This window comes from Strix uralensis, chromosome 2, assembly GCF_047716275.1.
Source record: "Strix uralensis isolate ZFMK-TIS-50842 chromosome 2, bStrUra1, whole genome shotgun sequence".
Classification (NCBI taxonomy): Eukaryota; Metazoa; Chordata; class Aves; order Strigiformes; family Strigidae; genus Strix; species Strix uralensis.
In genome coordinates this window covers 136,602,785-136,622,856 of record NC_133973.1, presented here as the reverse complement: position 1 = coordinate 136,622,856, position 20,072 = coordinate 136,602,785, and the positions used below count along the sequence as shown (strand labels likewise).

The 20,072-nt window shown below is 38.6% G+C and overlaps 1 protein-coding gene across 2 annotated transcripts in view; it reads left to right on the top strand.

The window, feature by feature from the left end:
- The window catches only part of FCHSD2 (FCH and double SH3 domains 2), a 167,235-nt gene that overhangs the window by 128,773 nt on the left and 18,390 nt on the right, over positions 1-20,072 (top strand). For both annotated transcript variants that reach the window (XM_074860533.1, XM_074860531.1), the window contains 2 exons: positions 9,056-9,172; positions 10,868-10,972. In XM_074860533.1, coding sequence (XP_074716634.1) covers positions 9,056-9,172; positions 10,868-10,972 — 222 coding nt within the window. The remainder of the gene's footprint in view (positions 1-9,055; positions 9,173-10,867; positions 10,973-20,072) is intronic.

The following is a 20,072-nucleotide window of genomic DNA, read 5'->3' as shown; positions in this document are numbered from 1 at the left end:
TTCATGTCTAAAGCTGTCTCGGGACCTCAGATGCAGTGACTTCTTTACTTGCCTAACCCACATGGGCTGTAGAATGACTGCATTTCTTCATTGCACTGCATTTTTTTGAGCTTCTAGCTGCTTACGCTGTAACTAATTCTCACAAAATAAATAAATTATGCAGGCTTCTTTATGATCCATATAATTATGCTCAGCTAACAGGATCCTACCTGGGCAATTGCAGGTTACACATTCACCATTTTTAATCAGTGAGCACAAGAGAATGAGACCTTTTGCTCAGGCTTTTGAGTTTGTCAGAAACTGTATGTTTTCTAATGAAGCGAATGACATTTATTTGAAGAACCATTATCAAGCATTCTTTTGCCACATACTCTCTTTGTAGATGATCTGCAGAGATTATCAGTTGGCTTTTAGTTTTTGTGGGTTATGCATGATAATTTTCACACCAAAGACTAACACTGGCAGAAATCTAAGTAGAGTGATTAATACATCTAATCAAATGTTTAATATTAACCTTTTCCAAGAACAAATTATGGCCTCTCTTCAGACTAAATACCCGATCCACTGTAACTGGGGTCAAAGTTTGGAGCATTTAAGTATCACTGGAATGAAATTTTGAGTATTGTAGGCAAGAATGTTATCAGCAATCTGGATGTGGAACTCACCTACATGGAAAGCTGTGAATGCTGTTGTAAATTCTAGTTTTACGTGGTCCATCTTAAAATTTTGTTTTGAGGGTAGAGCTGTTGCCAAGGAGTAACACAGAATGGATTGCCATGCAATCCTTGAGTCAGGTACAAAACCCTCAGCTCAATGTCCTTTCAAAATACTCTCAACATGCACAGTCAGAGCCTCCAAAAGAGACTGTTCCTAAGAAAGGTAGGTATGAAATGGTTTTCCATCAGTTTTTCAGGATTTTTTGTTTCCCCAACATTCCACTAACACTGGCTGAAACGTAGACTCTTGAGTGTCCACAAAGAGAAGCCCACTACTATTTTCCATTATCTAAAAAATTGTTTTGATCTTAACATCATACATTTGTTCATGTTACTGAATTATTTAGATTGTTTCAGTGTCTCCATTAATTTTGACTAACATAAATTCATAATTTAAAAAAGGAAGTTTTTAACATTTTTTAAAACAAACCATTTCCCCTTAAGGAAATGGTTTGTTTTAAAAGTATTCAGTAAGAAATCATTAATAAATTCCCAAAATGGATTGGGCCTTTATGAACAGCAAGATGGAGAGTCTTCTGAAATACCTTTAGCCTAACAAGAAAAGCCAGTGAGCACATGCTGGCCTTACACACGCTGTATTCAGTGTAGTGACAGTTTAATCATCAAACATCCTCCCATGAGGCAAGTGATATTTATTAAGTCCGCAGAAATCTATCGTGTTGAAAACATACTGTCCCCATGCTTCACAGATAAGCTCTAGCCATAAGAACAGGACAAAATATAAAGGAAATTAGCCAGCTTTTCTCTGTTTCCTGTTTGGAAAAGATTCTTTTTCCTTGAACTGCGTGTTATCATGTGAGAAAATGAGCCAGCTGACAAAGAGCATGTCCATAATGCGAGAGGATAATGGCAACAAAAAGCTGACACTAAACTTTTGAGGTCTTTTTCCTGTTTTTTATCTACATGTCGCCTGTGACTATAGTTTCCCCTTATATTACTGATACTGTCGTTTTCTTTGAGCACGCAAGTAAAAAATAGAGCCAAATCTGATTTGTATGACAGCTTATCGACATGAAGAAAAAATATTTTTCTCAGTGTAATTTGCAGAAAAACATCATCTCAGATCAGTGGAAAGTTTTGCAGTTTCACCCCTTGTTACTTGGAGGTACAAGTTCTGTGGATAGATTGTGAGAATAAAGATGAATTTCACTTCACTATTGCGGAAGAATATCTTGAGGAGCTTATATTAAGCTGTAATATATAAGTTATATAAGATATACTTAAAAAAAGGACATCATTCTTGCTTGTGGCAAGGCACGTGTTCTCAATTCTGCAAGTGCTCAGGGATTTGAAAGTAAACAGAAATTCCCAAAAATGGGAATCAGGACTCAGTCGAGGGCTCTGCTTTGTAAGACTTTCTTTTACCAGGTTTCTGCATGCATGCAGAGGTATTTACACATTTCAGCATTTACTACTGAATTTATTTAAATATTTAAAATATATTTAAGACTTGTTTAGTATTAAATATGTTTAAATATTTTAAAATACCTTTGTTTTCTAAATAACATTCTTTTTTGTAATTATTGAATGTAAACATTTTTGTTTGATAGAAATATTCAAGTACAAAAAAGTTCATGAAATATAAACTGCTAGTAAAAAATAATCCCTCACCTAAGTAAGCCCAAACTAACAAGTTCAGAGAATGCACTACTTTTTCTGTATTTCCAGCAGTCTGTGCTCTTGATACCAGAACAAAGTGACTGGTTTTAACTATAACTTTTTTGAAGCTGAATATAAGAAAAAAAAGTTATGATTTAATTTTATCAATGTATAAAATATTAGGAATTATGGCTGAGGAGAAATACAGCCATTCAGGTAAAGAAATGTTCAGGAGATGCAAGTGGGAGCCTGGCAAAGCTGTACATCCCCTATATAACTTGACACGTCTTGTGCATGGCTGACGTGACTAAAACCAATTTTACTTAATTCCTCCCACCCCAGTCATGGTTAAAAAAAGGTCTGAGATATAATACTCATATTTGAGGTTGATATTGAAAGTTTAGTTTAAAGAAAAGGGAAAGGCCACACCTTAGAGTTACTGGCTCTCTTATCTTGGGTTGCATGTTAACATCGTTTCTGATTTCCTTAAAGTATGAGCTGAAATTGGCTCACTACCTAGTTGATTTTATTTTAATTTAGAGAGCACGCTGTTAGTATTCTTCTTTTTACAAATGGGAAACACTGTTTAAGCAAAGCTCTGAATAATTTCTAACAGTGAGACTAGAGAGCAGAAGTAATACTTGAAAGAAGTGGCCACTTAAGAAATAGATCTTTGTTTATATTGCATTTGAAATCAATTTCTCTGTGTCAGAGTTGATTCAAAAGTTACTCTTTTTTTCCTTTGGTTACCTAATGAGAGCAATTTTTCTATATTTCTAGTTGTAATAGAATGTACGATAAATTTTTGGAAAAGTTGGATGTGAATGCAGCTGCTGTGATAGCTGTGGCAAATGAGAATAATTATGAGGGTGAGAATTGGAGGTACACTAACAAAAATATACTGCACTAATTTCAAAATGAATTTCAGTGTGAAGATTAAAAACTTAAAAATAAATAAGATTAAAATTTAAAACAATATTTGTGGCTTTTAATCTCTGCTATATAACAAAAGTGCTTAATACAAAACCATCAGGCGCTAGGAACAACAAAGCTGTATTAATCACTGACATATAACAAAAAACAGTACTTTTAAGATTCTAGTCTTTCCAAAAAAAAAAAAACAAAAACAAAAAAACCCAACCCCAAAAAACCCCCAGAACAGAGATGGGAAAAACCAGATCTACAGCCTTTACAACAACCCGATCAGCTGCTGCAACAGTCTGTGTACATAGTGTGTTTCAGAGGAGATTTCTAGCTAATGGTCAGTGACCCCCCCAAAATAATTATTGAACTGGAATTAAAAATAAACAGCCCCCTAAAAACCAACGGATAAATTATTTCATACATATGGCTGTACAACTGCCCCTTTCATGGGTACTTTTAGTAAGGAGAGTTTCAGTTACACCAGATGTCAGACAATAGCTTCACTATTTGTTGGGATTTAAATATTTTTCTATAGAAAAATTCTTTAGTAAAAAACATGCAATCATGGTGGGACTATTTTTCAGCCCAGATGTTGTCAAAAAGTCCCAGGATCCCCTTTCTCTCTTCAGATATCCCAGAACCATCTTTCCTGTGACGAGTTTAAATGTAATTATTTTCTCTATCCCCTGATAGGATGTTCCTTACCCTTCTGCAGCGCCCAGCACTCACCACTGTGAGATGTTAATTTATTAGATTAAAAAGCAGAATGTGGTTATATAAAGCAGCAGTAGTAGGTTGGTTTGGTTTTAGTTTTATCGAAACATATGTACAGAGGTTTATGTGACTTATTAATAGTGGATGTAGGTACTTTTTTTATTCTTTTGAGTAGAAAAAAACCCAACGCTGTATGCAAATAACCTTTATTTTTAAAGATCGGGGGGTGTCCTGTTTGTAACGTTGAAAATTTACTGAAATGCAAGTCAGTCCTAGCTCACTCTTGGCGAAACTAAAATTAAATTAGCTCAATTAAAACGAGCACCAAACTTGACTCACGATTTTCTTATAACTGCTGTGTTTAGCTCTTGAGTTGTGTGAAAAATGTCATGCATATTCCTTCCTCCTCCTGAGAAGTGTTGATCATGAGGTTGAGCTTGCTTTTCAACATTGGCATGGTAACGTCTTATTTTCACCTCTTTAAAAGAAAAGGCTATGATTTTTAGGTGTGTTTTGTGTTGGTGATTTGCATGCAATAAATGTTTACTACTTTTTTCCTTTGAAGTGAACTTTTTTAGTCTTCAGCTACAAAAATAAGGAGCCAACTTTTTTTTTTTTTTGCTCCAAAAACTGTGCATGTGCCATCTGCATCCAGATATAACTGCATACATAAGAGAATGCAAGCTGTGTGTTTGTCCCTGTCATAAGGGAACTTCTGCACCTGCAACAACATTTCAGACAAAAATGGAGAAGCGACATGTGTCTACCGACCAAATGCATTTGTTAATTTAAGAACCAACATTGCTAGCCTGTAAGCTCTTTAGCTGGTTGGAGTCGTCTAGTACTTTCTGTTGGTTGTGTGATTGAATTTTTAGCACTAAACACTGCTTTCACTGTAATCTAAACCCTGAGAGAACAGCAGAATGTCCATCTATGTTTAGCTCAGGTTTTTTGGCTCTTCCTTCATTCCTTGGCCATGGTGAGTGGTTTTGGTTTCCCTCTTTTTTGGAAGAGGTTAAATTGAGTCACTGGACATCTTACCACCACCGAGTTCCAGTCCTAAAAACATTTAAGCATGTGCTTAATTTAGTAAATCAGGTTAAGACCAGACACTTCAGTTGCCCCACCTTCTTCCTTACAATTTTGATTTTTATGTCTATAGCAGATAAATCTCTGGTTTAGCTCCTTCTTCATAGCTACCTAAGTGGCAGTTGGTTTTTCGTTTCCTACCTGATGTACCCCTCTAGCCTGTTTATCTTTACCTGAGGATACAGACTTCTCAGGTCATCCTTGAGGTCCTCCTGAAGCATGTACTCTTCCATTCCAGCTTACTACTGCTCTTCTACTTATGAGTTTCTTCACGGTCTTCTTAAGTGCCAGCAGCTTGGTCTTTTACAGACCAGGTGAAGTCCCTCCATGCCATACCAGCTCCATTTGTTCCGGAAGCATTCCAAGTCCTGATGGGTTTGAAACCTTTCTCCTTGCGCTGTCTTCTCGGCCAAGTATTCAGACTGTGTGTTTCCACCGCTGTCTCTGGTCTTGTCCAGCACAGGAGTCCCTGTTTCCAGCTTCTTCCCCAGGAGACTAAATTTTGCCTCTAGATCTTGTCTCCTGCTTTTGTTTATATTTTTGGTATCAACACAGATCACAGCTCTAGGTTTCTCCCCAACTCTTTTTATTACCCCATTTTTATGTTGTTTATTTTTAGACCTTTAAGCAAGGGTGAGATCTGCTTCAATACAATACTGCTTTATGAATAACTAATATAACCACTCTGATCCAATAACAAATCATTTCTCTTTTAGTATGCCCTTAGGAGCAGCCACAAAGTTTGCATTCATTTTTCGGTCAAGTGCTTTTGATAAATAGATTAAAAACCAGAAGCACACTTGGGATAATGCAGAAGGTTATCAAGAGACTAAATAGAAGTCAGTATTCTTTCTTAATGAAAATGAGATGCTGAGTAGGAGCAAGACCAATGGGAACACTGAAAATTCATTATGAGATGTTTTATAGGGGAGAGGCAATGTCAAACGATTCCGCTCAGGTTTGCAGCTGTTAAGACTCAGCTGGAAGAAGCTGGAAAAAACTGAGGTCAAATGTTATTTTAAGGATTGGATGTGCCTAAACAAATCCATGTGTTTGTTCTCTTTACATTTTGCAATGACCTAGTGCAGTAGCTTAACTTAGGTAATTAAGGAGGTCAAACAGCAATGAAGAAACGTGATCATATATAAGCGGGCAAAAGCCAACTTAATATTTAAATTGAGGGGATGGGTGAAGAGAGCTTCACCTGTTTGTTCTTTGCTTGGTAGGCAGCTTTGCCTTCCTGCCTCTTTGTGCCAGAGCCAACCACGTGCTTATAACTTACCTCCTCCTCTTCTGGGCTGCTCTACATCTTGTCTAACAGTTCCTTTTACTTTGAAAATACGATTGACACGGCCCTTGTGGCTCTGTCCCGCTCCAGGGGGTGAACTTCATGGAAATACTCCTTTCTGGCTTTGAGCTAAAATATCTTGACAATTTTTACCGGATTGTAAAAGCCTCTTGGGGGTTTTTTTGCTCACTGTGAGCAACACACGGATGCTACCTCCCCTCCACCCCTCTTTTAATGTCTATTAATTGTATGCATTAGATATATTTCAGAGCCCTATGGTGGGAGTGTGTGTGTTTGTGTGTGTATGTAGGCGTTGTCTTGCTTTCCCTCCCTTGCCTCTACCACAATCATCTCTTTCACAACCCCTTGAATCCGCTACCCCCAACTCTCTTGTAATAAGAGGATGACTAAGAATAAATGCCAGATTCAATTTTGATGAAAAGGAGCTTAGCTGAACAAAATAACAAGCTGAACCAATTTTTGCCTCATTTTCAATTAAATCCTTTGATAGGATGTTAGCATAAGTTAGTATTATTGCCTCTCCCATGAGGGCAGTTTAATCTAAAGGCATAAAAATCTTGCTTTCAATATCACTTTGGTTTGCTTCCTGTTATCTCTTGATTTGACTCCAGTCTATACCAAATGCTGCTATTAAAATTGTTTTCCTTCCTTGACACAACTCTTACCACTTTGCCTGCTAAAATACCTGATAACACCATCTCTTCTTCTGCATCAGCTGCAGGCTTCTTAGCTAGCCTGAAAATAATTCCTTGTCTTTCTGCTTTCTTACCCTTTTCCTGCTAATTAATCTTGAATTTCTCCTTCCTAAACAACTTTTTCATACTTGTGGGATCTTCTCTGGTTTCACGCTACACCTGATGAAGAGAAATCCTGTCTTTTGAACCATAGAGAGTGAGAGTGAGAAATTAATGAAACGGTCATTTCTTTCACACGTGCATACGCAACCTCTGTTTGTTTTGAACAGCACTAAACATACTCTTCTTGAGTGTTAATTTATAACAGGATTTTTTTGGTCAATCTCAAAGGTTGGGCAAGATTATATCAGCCTGAAGAGGACTTGGGATAAAAAGGAATGCAGGGTGGCTCTGGGCTGCAGTGACTGTCTCAGTAGGGAGATGTGCATGAGTCAGCGAGTCCTCCAGGAAAAGGCTTTGTTCTTGAGGATCCCTTTCAGAGTATTGATTAACTGAAATTGGAGAAACCACTGAAATGTATGTTGTAAGAATCTGTTCTATTGCGCCAGGAGCACACCCCGGGAGGGTGGGGTGAATATAACATCTCACAGCTAACTTTACTGATGGGAAGAGTATGAGACTGGCTCAGAAAAAAAATAATAATCACAGAATCACATAATGATTGAGGTTGGAAGGGACCTCTGGAGGTCATCTGGTCCAGAGCCAGTTGCCCAAGACCGTGCCCAGGTGGCTTTTGAATTTCTCCAACGATGGAGACTCTGCAACCTCTCTGGGCAACCTGTGCTGGTGCTCGGTCACCCGCACAGTGAAAAGTGTTTCCTGATGTTCAGAGGGACCTTCCCATGTGTCTGTTTGTGCCCGTTGCTTCTGGACCTGTCCCTGGGCACGGCTGAGAAGAGCCTGGCTCCGTCCTCTTGGCACCCTCCCTTCGGGCATTGATACACATTGGTGAGATCCCCTGAGCCTTCTCTTTTCCAAGCTGAGCTGTCCCAGCTCTCTCAGCTCTGCTCATAGGAGAGATTCTCCAGTCTTCATGGCCCGTTGTTGGACTCTCTCCAGAATCACTATTAATAATTATCCTTATGTAGTATAGGTGTGGTAAATGTGTACAGAATACCCACAAATATAGAATGAATATCAAGAAACCTACTTCAGTGGAAAGATGGAGACTGATTTACATCCTAAACACTGAGACGTATATGTAAATGCACTGGGTAGTGTAGTAATAGAAATCATAGAAAGATTGGGACTGATTTCAGTAATTAAATGCTGGGAAGTCTCTGTCTTCAGAGTTTCACATGGGTTCTGTACAATCTGTAGACAGTAGAGAACTGCTTCATCTTGCTTTAGTTGGCATTTCTTGAGGGGGAGAATTTTTTATTATTGACGCAATAAAAACAGGCATAAGATGAAACTATCAAAAATTGATTTGATATTTGAGTTGGTTTGCAGACAAATTTTTGTTTGGACAGAAATTGCTGTGCTCTTCTAAAATATTTGATGGCATTATCACAAATAACAAAGAATGAGCCCAAATGGCCCATTGGATCACAACCTTTCTTCTTTGCTTCCTGTAATGCATGTTTACCTTAGAAATTAGGTGACTTCCTTGGCTAGTTATTCTTCGTGTCTTTGATACAGTGTATGGGTGAAACAGTACTTCAGTTTTATTCCTCATGAATGTCTTTCATTGAAATAGAACTGTGTTTGGTATTCAGTGTCACGCTGATTTTCCCGAGACAGTTGTGTTGTGAATTCTTGTGAACTTTGCTTTGGTTTCATAGTTGGCTTTCCACAACATGGTACCATCACAAAGGTCATAAGGAAGAGAGTTGACTTTGTGTAATCGAATTTCTTGGTTTGTATGAAACCAGATCCCAGGCTGATAAATGTAATATAAAGTTATCCTATAACTAAATATCATCATATCTACAGAGGTAGCCCTGGATCTATGTCATAACTCGTTCTCTTGTTGTTTTCTGTTCCAGAGTCGACAACTGGAATCAGAAACTGGAACGACTGAAGAGCACAGCCTCAACAAGGAGGCTCGGAAATGGGCTACCCGGGTAGCCCGAGAGCACAAAAACATCATCCACAGTCAGCGGGTAGGTTAGGAGAGCATTCATTTACAGATTTGATTTGTTGCAGCTCCCCACTGCATGAAAGAGGAGCTGCTCCAAGTGCTAAGGAATTACTTTTGTCCTGTTATCTCTCCAGGCAACCTGCCATTTTCATCTTAGCCTGTCTTGATGTGATACACTCAAACTGCCAGGTTAGCAGCTCCTCAGACGTTTTCGTTCATCAATACATTTTGCTATTCCCATACAAATCTGAAGTTACAGCTTCTGCTTTACTGCAGATAACTTAGAGACCTACTTCTATTCTACACAGCATCCTTCTGTTCCAACTCAAGTTTCAGGGATTCTCTTATCTCCGCCACATCATGTATATATTACCCGCAGAAAAAAATACATTCGTTTGGATATCAAAAGTCTGTTCAACACTAGGAAAATGCAAGAGTAATGCATTTAAATCTAATGAAAAGATGCAAAATTGTGTACTGATAAATTTATTTCTACATATGCAGCTCAACATAGAAGAACCTAGAGCTGTACTGGGATGTCCTAACTGGGGCTTCAGGTAGCTGTATGGAGCTGAGACTGTCTAGGAGTGAGAATAAAGTCAGCCAGTAGAAATGCATCCCTTGGGTCACCGAGTTCCTTAAACATCTATAGCAAGGCTCTCATGCTCTTGTTTAGAGAGAGCGTTGGGACCCAGGCTAGCTTCTGCCTAAAACACATGTGTTTCACATGCTCAAATCAAGCCTAACTTGCATAGGCTCAGTTCAGTTAAAGAGGATGTGTCTATACTACAATATCTATAATATATAGTATTCAGTGAGCGCTGCCCAGGATGTGGAGGACCTGGCTTCTAGTTCCACTTTAGAGATTTGAGCCATTCCTCAGACTACCCAGGAGAATACACCAGGGAGGAAGCAAGGCCCAAGTAGGCGTTCACCATCTTACCTGTCTTCTGCTGAACCTGGGTCACTCTATAGCAAAAAATCAGAAGTTGTAGCACCAGGCAGGGGGTATTAACAGAGTCTGTAACCAAAATGTGATAGGAAAAAACTCTCCTCAGAGGAAGGAGGGGCTGTCGTGGATTCTGCTCCTAGCACCTGATGCTCCTTCTCCTCTTTCTCCAGACTCTTTAACACGAAGTGCATGAACAGTCACTGAACCAGGCACAGATTTGCAGATAACCGGTGACGATTTGTACAGTCACACACTTTTTTAATTTCTCATTTGGATCTGTACAGTCAACACACATGTACGTGAACCTAAGAAGCTCCAAAGAATCTTCCATGATTCAGCAAATCCTCTGGACACAACGTTCCTGCGAATGCAGGAAACCTGTCTTGGCTTCCCCTACAGCAGGGCTGCCATTAGCAACTTCTCTCTCCATGTTTAAGATGCTCTTTTTCACCCTGACATAAATGTGGAGCAACATATGCATTTTAAATACGTAATTATCAAAATATAGATGAGTTGATTCCTACCACAATATCATGTTTTCATGAAGATGTTGAAGCATTCCCCCAAGTGGAATTTCCATGTGAAATACTGTGCTTTTAAATGGTGCTTTGCCTTGGTCATCATCTTTTTTCCTGGAATGGACCATTGTTGGTCAACCCAGCATCTAATCAAACAATAATTTCCCTGACTCGTCATAAATATTTATCATGTAAATGACTTGCTAGCACTTACTACATCTGTGGTGTATTTTCTTATTTCTGACAGACACTTGAAGAGCTAGAGTGCCATGGGCCTGTGATGTCTGAGCAAACCCGAGCAGAACTGGAGCAGAAAATAGATGAAGCTAGAGAGAGTATTCGCAAAGCTGAGGTAAGAAGGAAATTATTTTGGCACAGAAGGATTTATGTTACAGCTATTTAATTTTGTCTGTGGAAATACGGGAATTTTAGCATCAAAAATCAGGGAATTTTAAGATATCCTGTTTTTTCCTTGATTTCATTCTTCTCAAATCACTGAACCAACTTAATGAAAACCTCAAGATTAGAAGAGTAATATTAAAAAAACCTCCTGATGAAGAATGATTAAACTTGCTGCGTTTTCTGCTATTGTGCAAAGGTCAAGAATCTCTATATTTAGGGGCTTTGTCTTAAACAGAGAAAAAACAATCTCACATTTACTAGTTTCCTTCTGCTTGAAGGAATTAATACCAGAAAATGGTGATCATGTATCTCTATCTTCACGCTTTTTGGCTTCTAGAAGAAACTGCCACACACTGGTGTGCCTTCTGTTCTAGTATTTTTTAATATACATATTAATTTATAATGTTGATGGGAAAATATGTGAAATAATCTTTGTGCCTCTTACTACTTTTACTCTGAGGTACTTTTGTAACAGTTACGGAGCCTTATGAGGCGTGTTCTGGGTTAAGAAAGACTCATGAAAAGATAAACTAGTTTCATACTTGACTGCCAGTGTTGGGCTGGTAGAAGTTAACTGTTTTCATGGCCAGTGATTCAGAAAACCTATTGCAAGCCACAGGAACTAATCTATTAGTTTTCAGCTGAGCGGGTTGCTTAATTAAAACTGTAGAGCAAACGTAATTGTTTCAGTTAATGCTTCTCATACCGCTAGATATTCAGAGTACCTGATGTAATTAGAAATGTGATTTACAGTTCAAGAGGTTAGAAAATACAGAGTAAAAATATTCCTCCTACTGGTGTGATGTTAGGCTCTCTTTTTAAAACAAATCCAGAATATGCTCTCTTAACAGAAAGTGTTATAAAATGCAATAGCCTTTCATTTTGAGTGAATTATTTCAAACAGACTATACTCCAAACTACTTTAGTGTATATAAAGTTAATGATTAAATATGCAAGGACAGAGAGCTTGAGAATGAAAGATAAAAGCAGCAGCAGAAAGAAATAAAATCAGGATAAGAAGTTGCAGAGGAGAAGGTTCTCACAAAAATATTACAAAAGCTACAAATTAAATAAGTCTGGAACTTAAGTGTTTGCAAGTCTGAAGAATGCATAATTAATAGAACCCAATAAATCAGTGGAAACTGAGCAAAGAGATAACATGTTTCCTGGGGGAGAGAAAAATTGACAGGAATATTTTTAATTTGTTAAATTCTGGAAAGTTAGAACTTTGAAAGTAAGTGCTGCTATAGTAATGGCTAAGAAGGATCTCGGCAGTAGAAATCAGGCCATGGTCCTGTATGAATGTTATAGAGAGCACAAAGGCAGGGATAACATGCCAATTATTGCCTATGCAGATTTAGCAAAGAAGAAATTTAAGAGCACACGAGGACTTTTGCCCAGCAGAAGGTTGGCTTTTCGGCGAGAATTAGCTAAAAGAGCTTGAGACAAAATTGCAGTTGCCTTGGCCACAGCCACAGAGTATAACTGAGGATAGAAGGAAAGTGCCAAGAAGTGCAAGGTTTCTATATAAAAAAAGAGATGTGAGGTCTGAAATAAGCCCTGTAGTGTGCTGTAGAAGGCAGCAGTCTTTTCCAAAAGCAGAGGGAGGGATAGAGCTCCGCTGGGAAACATACTGGGCAAGGAGTGCACGGCCAGGAAGGTGATTCATGAAGCAGTGGAGGGGGACAAAAATAGCATATAATTCTCAGATGTAATGAGGCGCAAATGTGGAGTCATATATGCGCATCCTTATAAACACCAAACAGTACTCCAAAGAGGGAGAGAGCATGAATATTTTTCCCCGAGATGTGTTTTACATTATTGTCGCTATTAAATGCTTTCTACCAAGTACTGTGTTTCCGTGGATTTCCAGTGCTAGCCAGTGAGTTGTAGTTAAAATGTCCCTTACCTTTCTAATATTTAACACGTGTTCTGTTTTCCAACAGAAAAGGGTGAAAGTGCCAAGTACTTGAGTCCAGGAAGACTCGGTAGCTGGGTGATTTTCACTTATTTTCTTCCTTTTCTTTTGGTACAAGTTTTCTAGTGTGTATTTCAAAGGCATGAAGTTGTCTCTGAGTTTTTGAATGGAAGGTGTGTAAACCACTTCGTGACTTTTACATATTGCTACGTAAGTTACTTACAGTACAGAGGTTTTTTTAAGAGAGACTAGTAAATTAATTCCGTAAGCTTTTTTACTTAGGAATGGGCTTTTCTTTTAGCTTCAATCCTTATTAGTCCCCAGTCCTCTAAGTGGCCCTATTAAGTAATTTCAGGACCAATAATTAGACAAGAGATTTTTGCACACATACGATCTGTAGAAGAATAAACTATGTAAGCTTTGAGTAAAACCATTTTCTTTTGTAATACAATTATAATTCTTTTCAGTACGTGAAAACCAAATATTTGCTGCATTCCTGCATATTTAAGTGCAACTGATTAAGTTGGAATTACTGATGGTTGGGTAGGGGAATGGTATTTGTGCAAAAAGTTATAGTCATGTATTTAGGCTGTAGGGGAGCTGAGGAGCTGCCTTTTCCCCATCCCGCTGCACTGCGTTTGGGTCAAGGAGCTGCAGCTGGTGAGGAAAGCAAAGCAAAGACACCCCTGATTTATCTCCCTGCTTCAAAGAGGTCCTTCTCGGGATAGCAAGTGGGGAAAGAAGAGTGTCTGGAGAGTTGGCAGGAGTCAGTGGGCAATTAGTGGAAGGACCTGGCTTAGGAAGGAGAAAGATTTTTCAACACCTCCACGTTATTCAGAAAAAGAGGACTTGGAAGGTGGGAAAAGAAAGATTGCACAGGCTTTGTTTCTTTTTGTGAAAGTCAGTTTGATGTGTGCAATTTATAAAGTAAAACAACAAAAAAAGAAGTCCCCAAAACATACAAAGAACTCTTTATTGGATTTACCTTTGTGGCTGTTACTGAAGGCATGATATTTTATGGTTGCCTGACACCATACATGGTTGCACTGTGTGAACAGCCCAAAGTAATTTGCCCTCTGACACTAGTTAGTTCATTATCACCTTGTCACATTAAGTCTTACCATCTGCAAAACTTTGTGGATACTGCTGTGATTGTAACTGGAAGAGTAATATATTCTGGGGCCGTGTCTGAAAGTGTTTGATGATAGCACGTAGATTTATTTTTTTTAAAAAAACAAACTGTTTTATTGGGAAGGTATCAACACACTTTACTTGCAGCTGCAACAAGTATTGGTTAATGTACTGTTGTTTCTTGCCACGATGGTCAAATTTCACGAGGAAAGCTCCCATCTATTCTCATTGAATAGAGCACTAGAGGGTAGCACATCTAGAAGATGGCAGTGCTTGCAGGGTATGAATTTCATAACCTTGAGATAATTTCCTCAAGTCAGTGGCTGCATCAACCTGCAATACCTGCAGAGCAGCATGTGTAGGACTTACTGTTTCTAAATGACGGTGTGTGTGCACTGCCAGCACTTTGAAGACATTTTGCTGAATGTTATTTGTAGGTCACATGTGTGTGCATGTGTCTGTGCACACGCTTTCTCTCCTCTTGTGGTGTGTTAGATAGTATGTATCCTCATTCCAGAGGTGTTCTACCGTCTTCCTTTTGGTTTTTTTAATGTTTTTCTCTTGAAATGCTTTTTATTTTTATTTCCTTTCTGGACTAGCATGCCTGTTGATCTATCCCATTTTGGCTTCTTCACCCACTCTTTGGTGCTTTTTCCTTTGCAAATTTACTCTCTTCCTCCTTTTCTTTCTTCATCCTTTCTGAAGGGGAAGATAACTTCACAAACAGATTGGGATAAAATTTTGCCTTTCTTCTGGCAAAGCTATTTTGGTCATCGCTAGATGCTTCCACTTGCGTGTTTCTCCCTGGGGAATTTTACATTCTTGACACACTGCTCCAGTGCCAGCCTGCTAAACTCTCAGAAGACAAACAGGTCTCTATGTGCCATCTAATAGAACATGAGCTGAGTCAGAACCTTTTAGAGACGATAAATATTGGTAATGTGATTTCTCTGGGGTGTATTGTGCATAGATGTATTCATCTCGTTGCCCTCTGCCTCAGAGACACCAAATCTTTTGAAATCTTAACAACTGAGAGGAGCTGAGGAACTGTACCATACATATAACTTATGTATTTTCTGACAAGCACGATGGGTGTGGAAGCAGGCGTAATTTGAAGATACAGGAAAGAAATACAGAAAAAGTGTGCACAGGATCAAGACACATTGGAGAAACTAAAGTTTTTTTGTCTTCTGCAAGATGCAGTGCCTGAACATGAAACCTTAGACTGACACATTCACTGCTCAGTGGGTTATTTTTGATCTTTTTCTCCCCGGGATAGAAGGTATTTTTCCTTGTGATGTTTCAGGCAGCAGAAATATCCTTGATTAAAGTTTGGGGAAAATTACAGCTTATGCCGGAGTGCTCCTGTACAATTGATACATGGTAGATGATGTACAATGACTGTAACTGATAACTAGAACACATATTTCTTCTTGAAAATGGGAAGTCTCTGTTTTGTTAAAGGTTTTTTGTTTGTTTTGCTCGCTTGTTTTTAAAGGGAATGTTAGAGTATGTCTCATAATACCTCTGGCACTGGCAGAGTGCTAAAATTGACTGTGGTTAATGCTACACCATAGAGTTTAGATCACAGAGGAACTCCATCCTTGTCAAAACAGCATTTAACCACTGCTGCATCAGGGCTGGGTTTTGATAAAGACAAGCACTGAAAGCAGAGGATGCTCACTTAAATTGAAGGTGGCACGATTCAAGCATCATCTCTAAAGGAGGTCAATGCCTTTGAAATTCAGTAATTTGAGAAAATAAACTATTCTTGTAGCTCCTTTGTACTTACTCAACCAACTCAGGTAACTGAACTAGAACTTCTGTATTTGAAGCTTTCATTTTTGTCACAACAGTAAGGAAGGTTGCTGGGCATTTTGCAGCTGTTAATTCAGCCAATTGGATAGATCTGATTTGCCTTAAAATAGCTTTCTATTTCTCCACTGTCCATGTCCCTTTAAACTATTGGAGAGAAAAATTTACTGTCTCCACTGATTTGTGTTGCAGAAATAAGGGAAGACAAAAGTTGAAGCTGTTCCCTTGGTTTCTATAATCCTTCTTTCAGCCTGCATCCTGGACCCTGAGGCTGGGTTACTCAAATTCTTCCTCTCATCTTATTTCGTCTCTATCAAACTAAAGACTCTGGTACTTTGACAGCCCGGTGTGGGTCTCACCAAGCAGTATAGCTGGTCCCAGGGCTGACATAATTTTTCTCAATGATGATGGGAGATTCCCCATTTGTGCTCAGGTCTACGCTCAAGGAAGGTCTTGGGGCCTCCACAGCAATTAGTCCTATTTCCACTTCATTGTAAGGGGATGTGTTTTGTATCATCATTAGGATATCTACAACTCTCGAGGGAGTATTTGTACCAGATAAGATTTGATTAAGACTTATTATGGTGCTGTTTACTTCATTTGATTAGTTCAGAAGCTGAGGTCCATTTTTAATTGTAAATGGAGGGCTGTTTTCTCCCTTGCCTTATATTTGGCTATGAATATTTATTATTGTGCTGTGGTAACAGTTGTGTTTGCTGGCTGGGCTCCTGTTCTATCTTAGGATTAATCTATTAATCGTATACTGCATGTGGTCCTACTGCGTCTCAAGTAGACGTAGCTACGTTTCAGCCTGGTTTTATTTGTGTGTTCTTGCAGTGGAACCTTTCAACTGCAAGAGTGGTGTCATTCTCTGCTCGTAAGAACTGTGAGGAAAGCTACTTCCATATGCTTCACTAAAATAAATGACGTGGAATGAGGCTACCAACCCCAAAAAAGTTGAATTTGTAAAATGTCACTTGCTACCATCTATGGCTTTGCTCAGGAAACATATGCTTGGGAGGGCTGTGCTAGGTAAACAGATTGCCTTCTCGGCAGGAGATTTGTAGGAGCTCTTAGTCTTTCCGGCTAGGCAGATTGAGGACTAGCCTGGAAAAATGCCACCAACATCCACAGATCAGGAATTTTGAACTCTTTTGGTGTAAAACAGTTTAGTGAGGACATGTGCAGAGATGAGAATGTCGTTGAGAACATCATCAGAGCCCTGAAGCTGTATTACGGTATTAGGAAGATGTACGAGCCTTAGTTCTTCAGCCGTATCCCAACATTTAATCATTCCAACTGCAGTGTTGCAAAAATTTTACTATCATATTTGTGAATTTTTATCTTGAATTCATACTTTCTCATAATTATTTTTCAGGGACTTGCTGTGAGAAATTTGGAGAGCATGCAATAGGCTCAGATCCTGCTTAAATATTTCACAGTATATTTTTTTAACAAACCTGCTTGTTCTGGTATGAACAATGAGAAGGGAAGTCTTTAGAAGACTGGGGTATATGAATTCACAATAATGATAAAGAGTTTTTTTTCATTAGTGGACATTTAACAGAGGAAAGTATTTTGTGGGATGAAGGGGCAAGAACAAACACAGAGATGTTTTGAAACTAATGATGAAATCCAGTCGTAAAGATTCCTGGAAGGATATAGTCAACTGAAGAGCCATATGTGCTCTCTATATAGATCCCTCTGTTCTATAAAGGTTAGATATCCTTATATATGAAAACAAATGGATAAGTTATTTTGAAAACATCCTACAAATAACAGTCATCATGACTTTAAATGTTGCTGAGATGACGAGTGATTGCTGTATCTGATCTCTCAGTCTTTCTGGTAAAGGGATCAGGGATTAGGCTGGGCCACAAGAATATTAAAGTTGCCTGTTTTGTAGATTTTCTTTTTGTCTTTTTTTTTTTTTATTATTCAGTTCTTTTGAAAGGTGGATCACACTGCAAATCCAACTCAGTTCCTTAAACCTGTGGTTTGAAAGTGGTATCATTTCAGGTTAGGAGTGTTGGGGGTGAATCTAGTCCAGCCTCTGCTTAAGTCTTACTGCCTCTTTTGACTATGAAATGTATGCAACATCTTTCATTATATTAAGAACCAGTATTCATTACCAGGACTGCAGAGAAACGTGTTAATAAAGGTTTGCATACATACATTTTATATCCATTTCATTTTCTACTTACAGAATTTGGGTAATTTCCATTCAGTTCCATTACCAGTAGCCTGGGAACAACTTCTTAAACCCTACAAAATGCTTTGCTACTGCTCTCATCTCCTCTCCATCTCCTTCCCCACCAACTGCTTTCTCTGTTTAGGAATCTCCAGTGTTTTTATATTCTTGAGCTTGGGAAAAAAATCAGCCTTCCAGTTGGGCTGCAGCTACGCAGGTGGGCTCTTCTCCATTAATAGGTTCACCTCTGTTTTCTTAACCTTGGCATTCACTCTTGAGACATGTTATCTGTGTCAGTGTTTCATTTCCTGTTTGCTTCACCTTAAGAGGCTCGTTTGATTTAACTCCATACAGAATATTTAGCATATAAATTAACTAACTCTGCTGTAATATCTGTAGAAACTTCACACCCATCCTCCCACTTAAAACAACCCACTCAGTGTTGTGCTGAAAAATGTCATTTATTAGCTCGTTCCCTAGCTGGTGCAGAAAAAGCACTGGGTTTGGGGTTTTTGGTCCTGGCCAGGTGGATTCATAGCAGTGGGTGGTTCCAGGCTGTGACAGAACTCGCTGCTCTTGCTCTGTTGCAGGCACAGGCTGAGCTTCACCTGGAGCCAGGTAGCAAGTGTATTTTTTGGGGTGCAGAGAAGACAAGGGAAACACAGGTTAGAGCAGAAAGAATATCTTTCTTACCTGTTTTTTATAAATCTCTGGCATTGTACGGTCTTGATTTACAGTACTGCAGGTGAGCACTGTACAGCTAAAATTACCGATAGACTCCCCTTTCAAGGCAGAGCTCAAGTTTGTGCCTCAAGGATCAAAATTTTAGATGAGTTGTGTCAGATGGGATTTTTTATTTGATTGGGGCGTTTTTGGCATATCTAACTCTACACCCAAAACATCAACAAGGCAGTGAAAGTTGAGCTACCTGGATTATCTGTTCATGCATCCCTGCTTAATAATGCTGGACTGTGATTTAAAACTGATTTTCAGGGGAGGGCTTACGTTGGGTTTTGAGAAATTTGTGGCATTCCAATACTTGTTTTTACTGTACTCACAGTTACTTCTACCTGTCAATGGGCAAATTAATTCTAGTGACCCAAAATTTAAATGATACGGTATTTCTCATTAAAAAAAATTGTTTTCTTTTCATAGTTTTTTAATTAAAAAAGCCTAGAATTTAAACAAAAATTACTCTAAATGAGAAAAATAAAGATAGTATCTTTCCAGCCTTTCCATGTTGTTTTCTTATTAGCTAAAACAATTTGCCAAATGAGACTATCCAACCCACTAATGATTTTGTTCCTGCCACTAGAAAAACATTGCAGTGGAGTCAAATATTTCTCACAAAAGACACTTCAGGTCTACTTGTAATCCTAATTTAATCTGATTTTAATATCTGAACATGCTCGTAAGTATAACCTTCATCTAAAATAAATAATTCTGAATTCTTTAAGAGAAATAATCTGGGCTGGGCAGTGGGGTTCAAGTGGTTTTAGTACAGATGAAAAAGCACAGGGAATGTACGACAGGGAGGGCAGCGCTCTGATGGGCAAGAGTCACGGTCTTGTTCTGCGCCCTGAAAAATCGTGTAAACTAAAGCAACTCTACTTTCAAGAAACTCCATTCAAAAGTGATCTAACAGTCATAAACTGAAATATTTAAGGGGCCGCGTTAGATCAGCTTTGCTGGATTTCTGTGTTTGCTTTTTACCCCAACACTTATAAATGAGTTTAAAAGACTTGTAAGCGAGGTGTTTGTGGGATGTAAATGAACATTTGGTTTCTTACAGGCCCTTTTCTTTCTGGGAACAGAGAACAGCTATGTAACGTATTCTTGCTGGTTTTAATTTTCATGACTTCCAAAGCAGTTGTTTATCTTCATCTTGTGCAAGCTGTAGGTCTAAAGCCTTTGCTTAATTAAGACTGGAACAGTAAATAAACAAAACTGTGCCTTCTTCCATGTAGAGCAAGGATAGGTATGTGAGAAATAGAT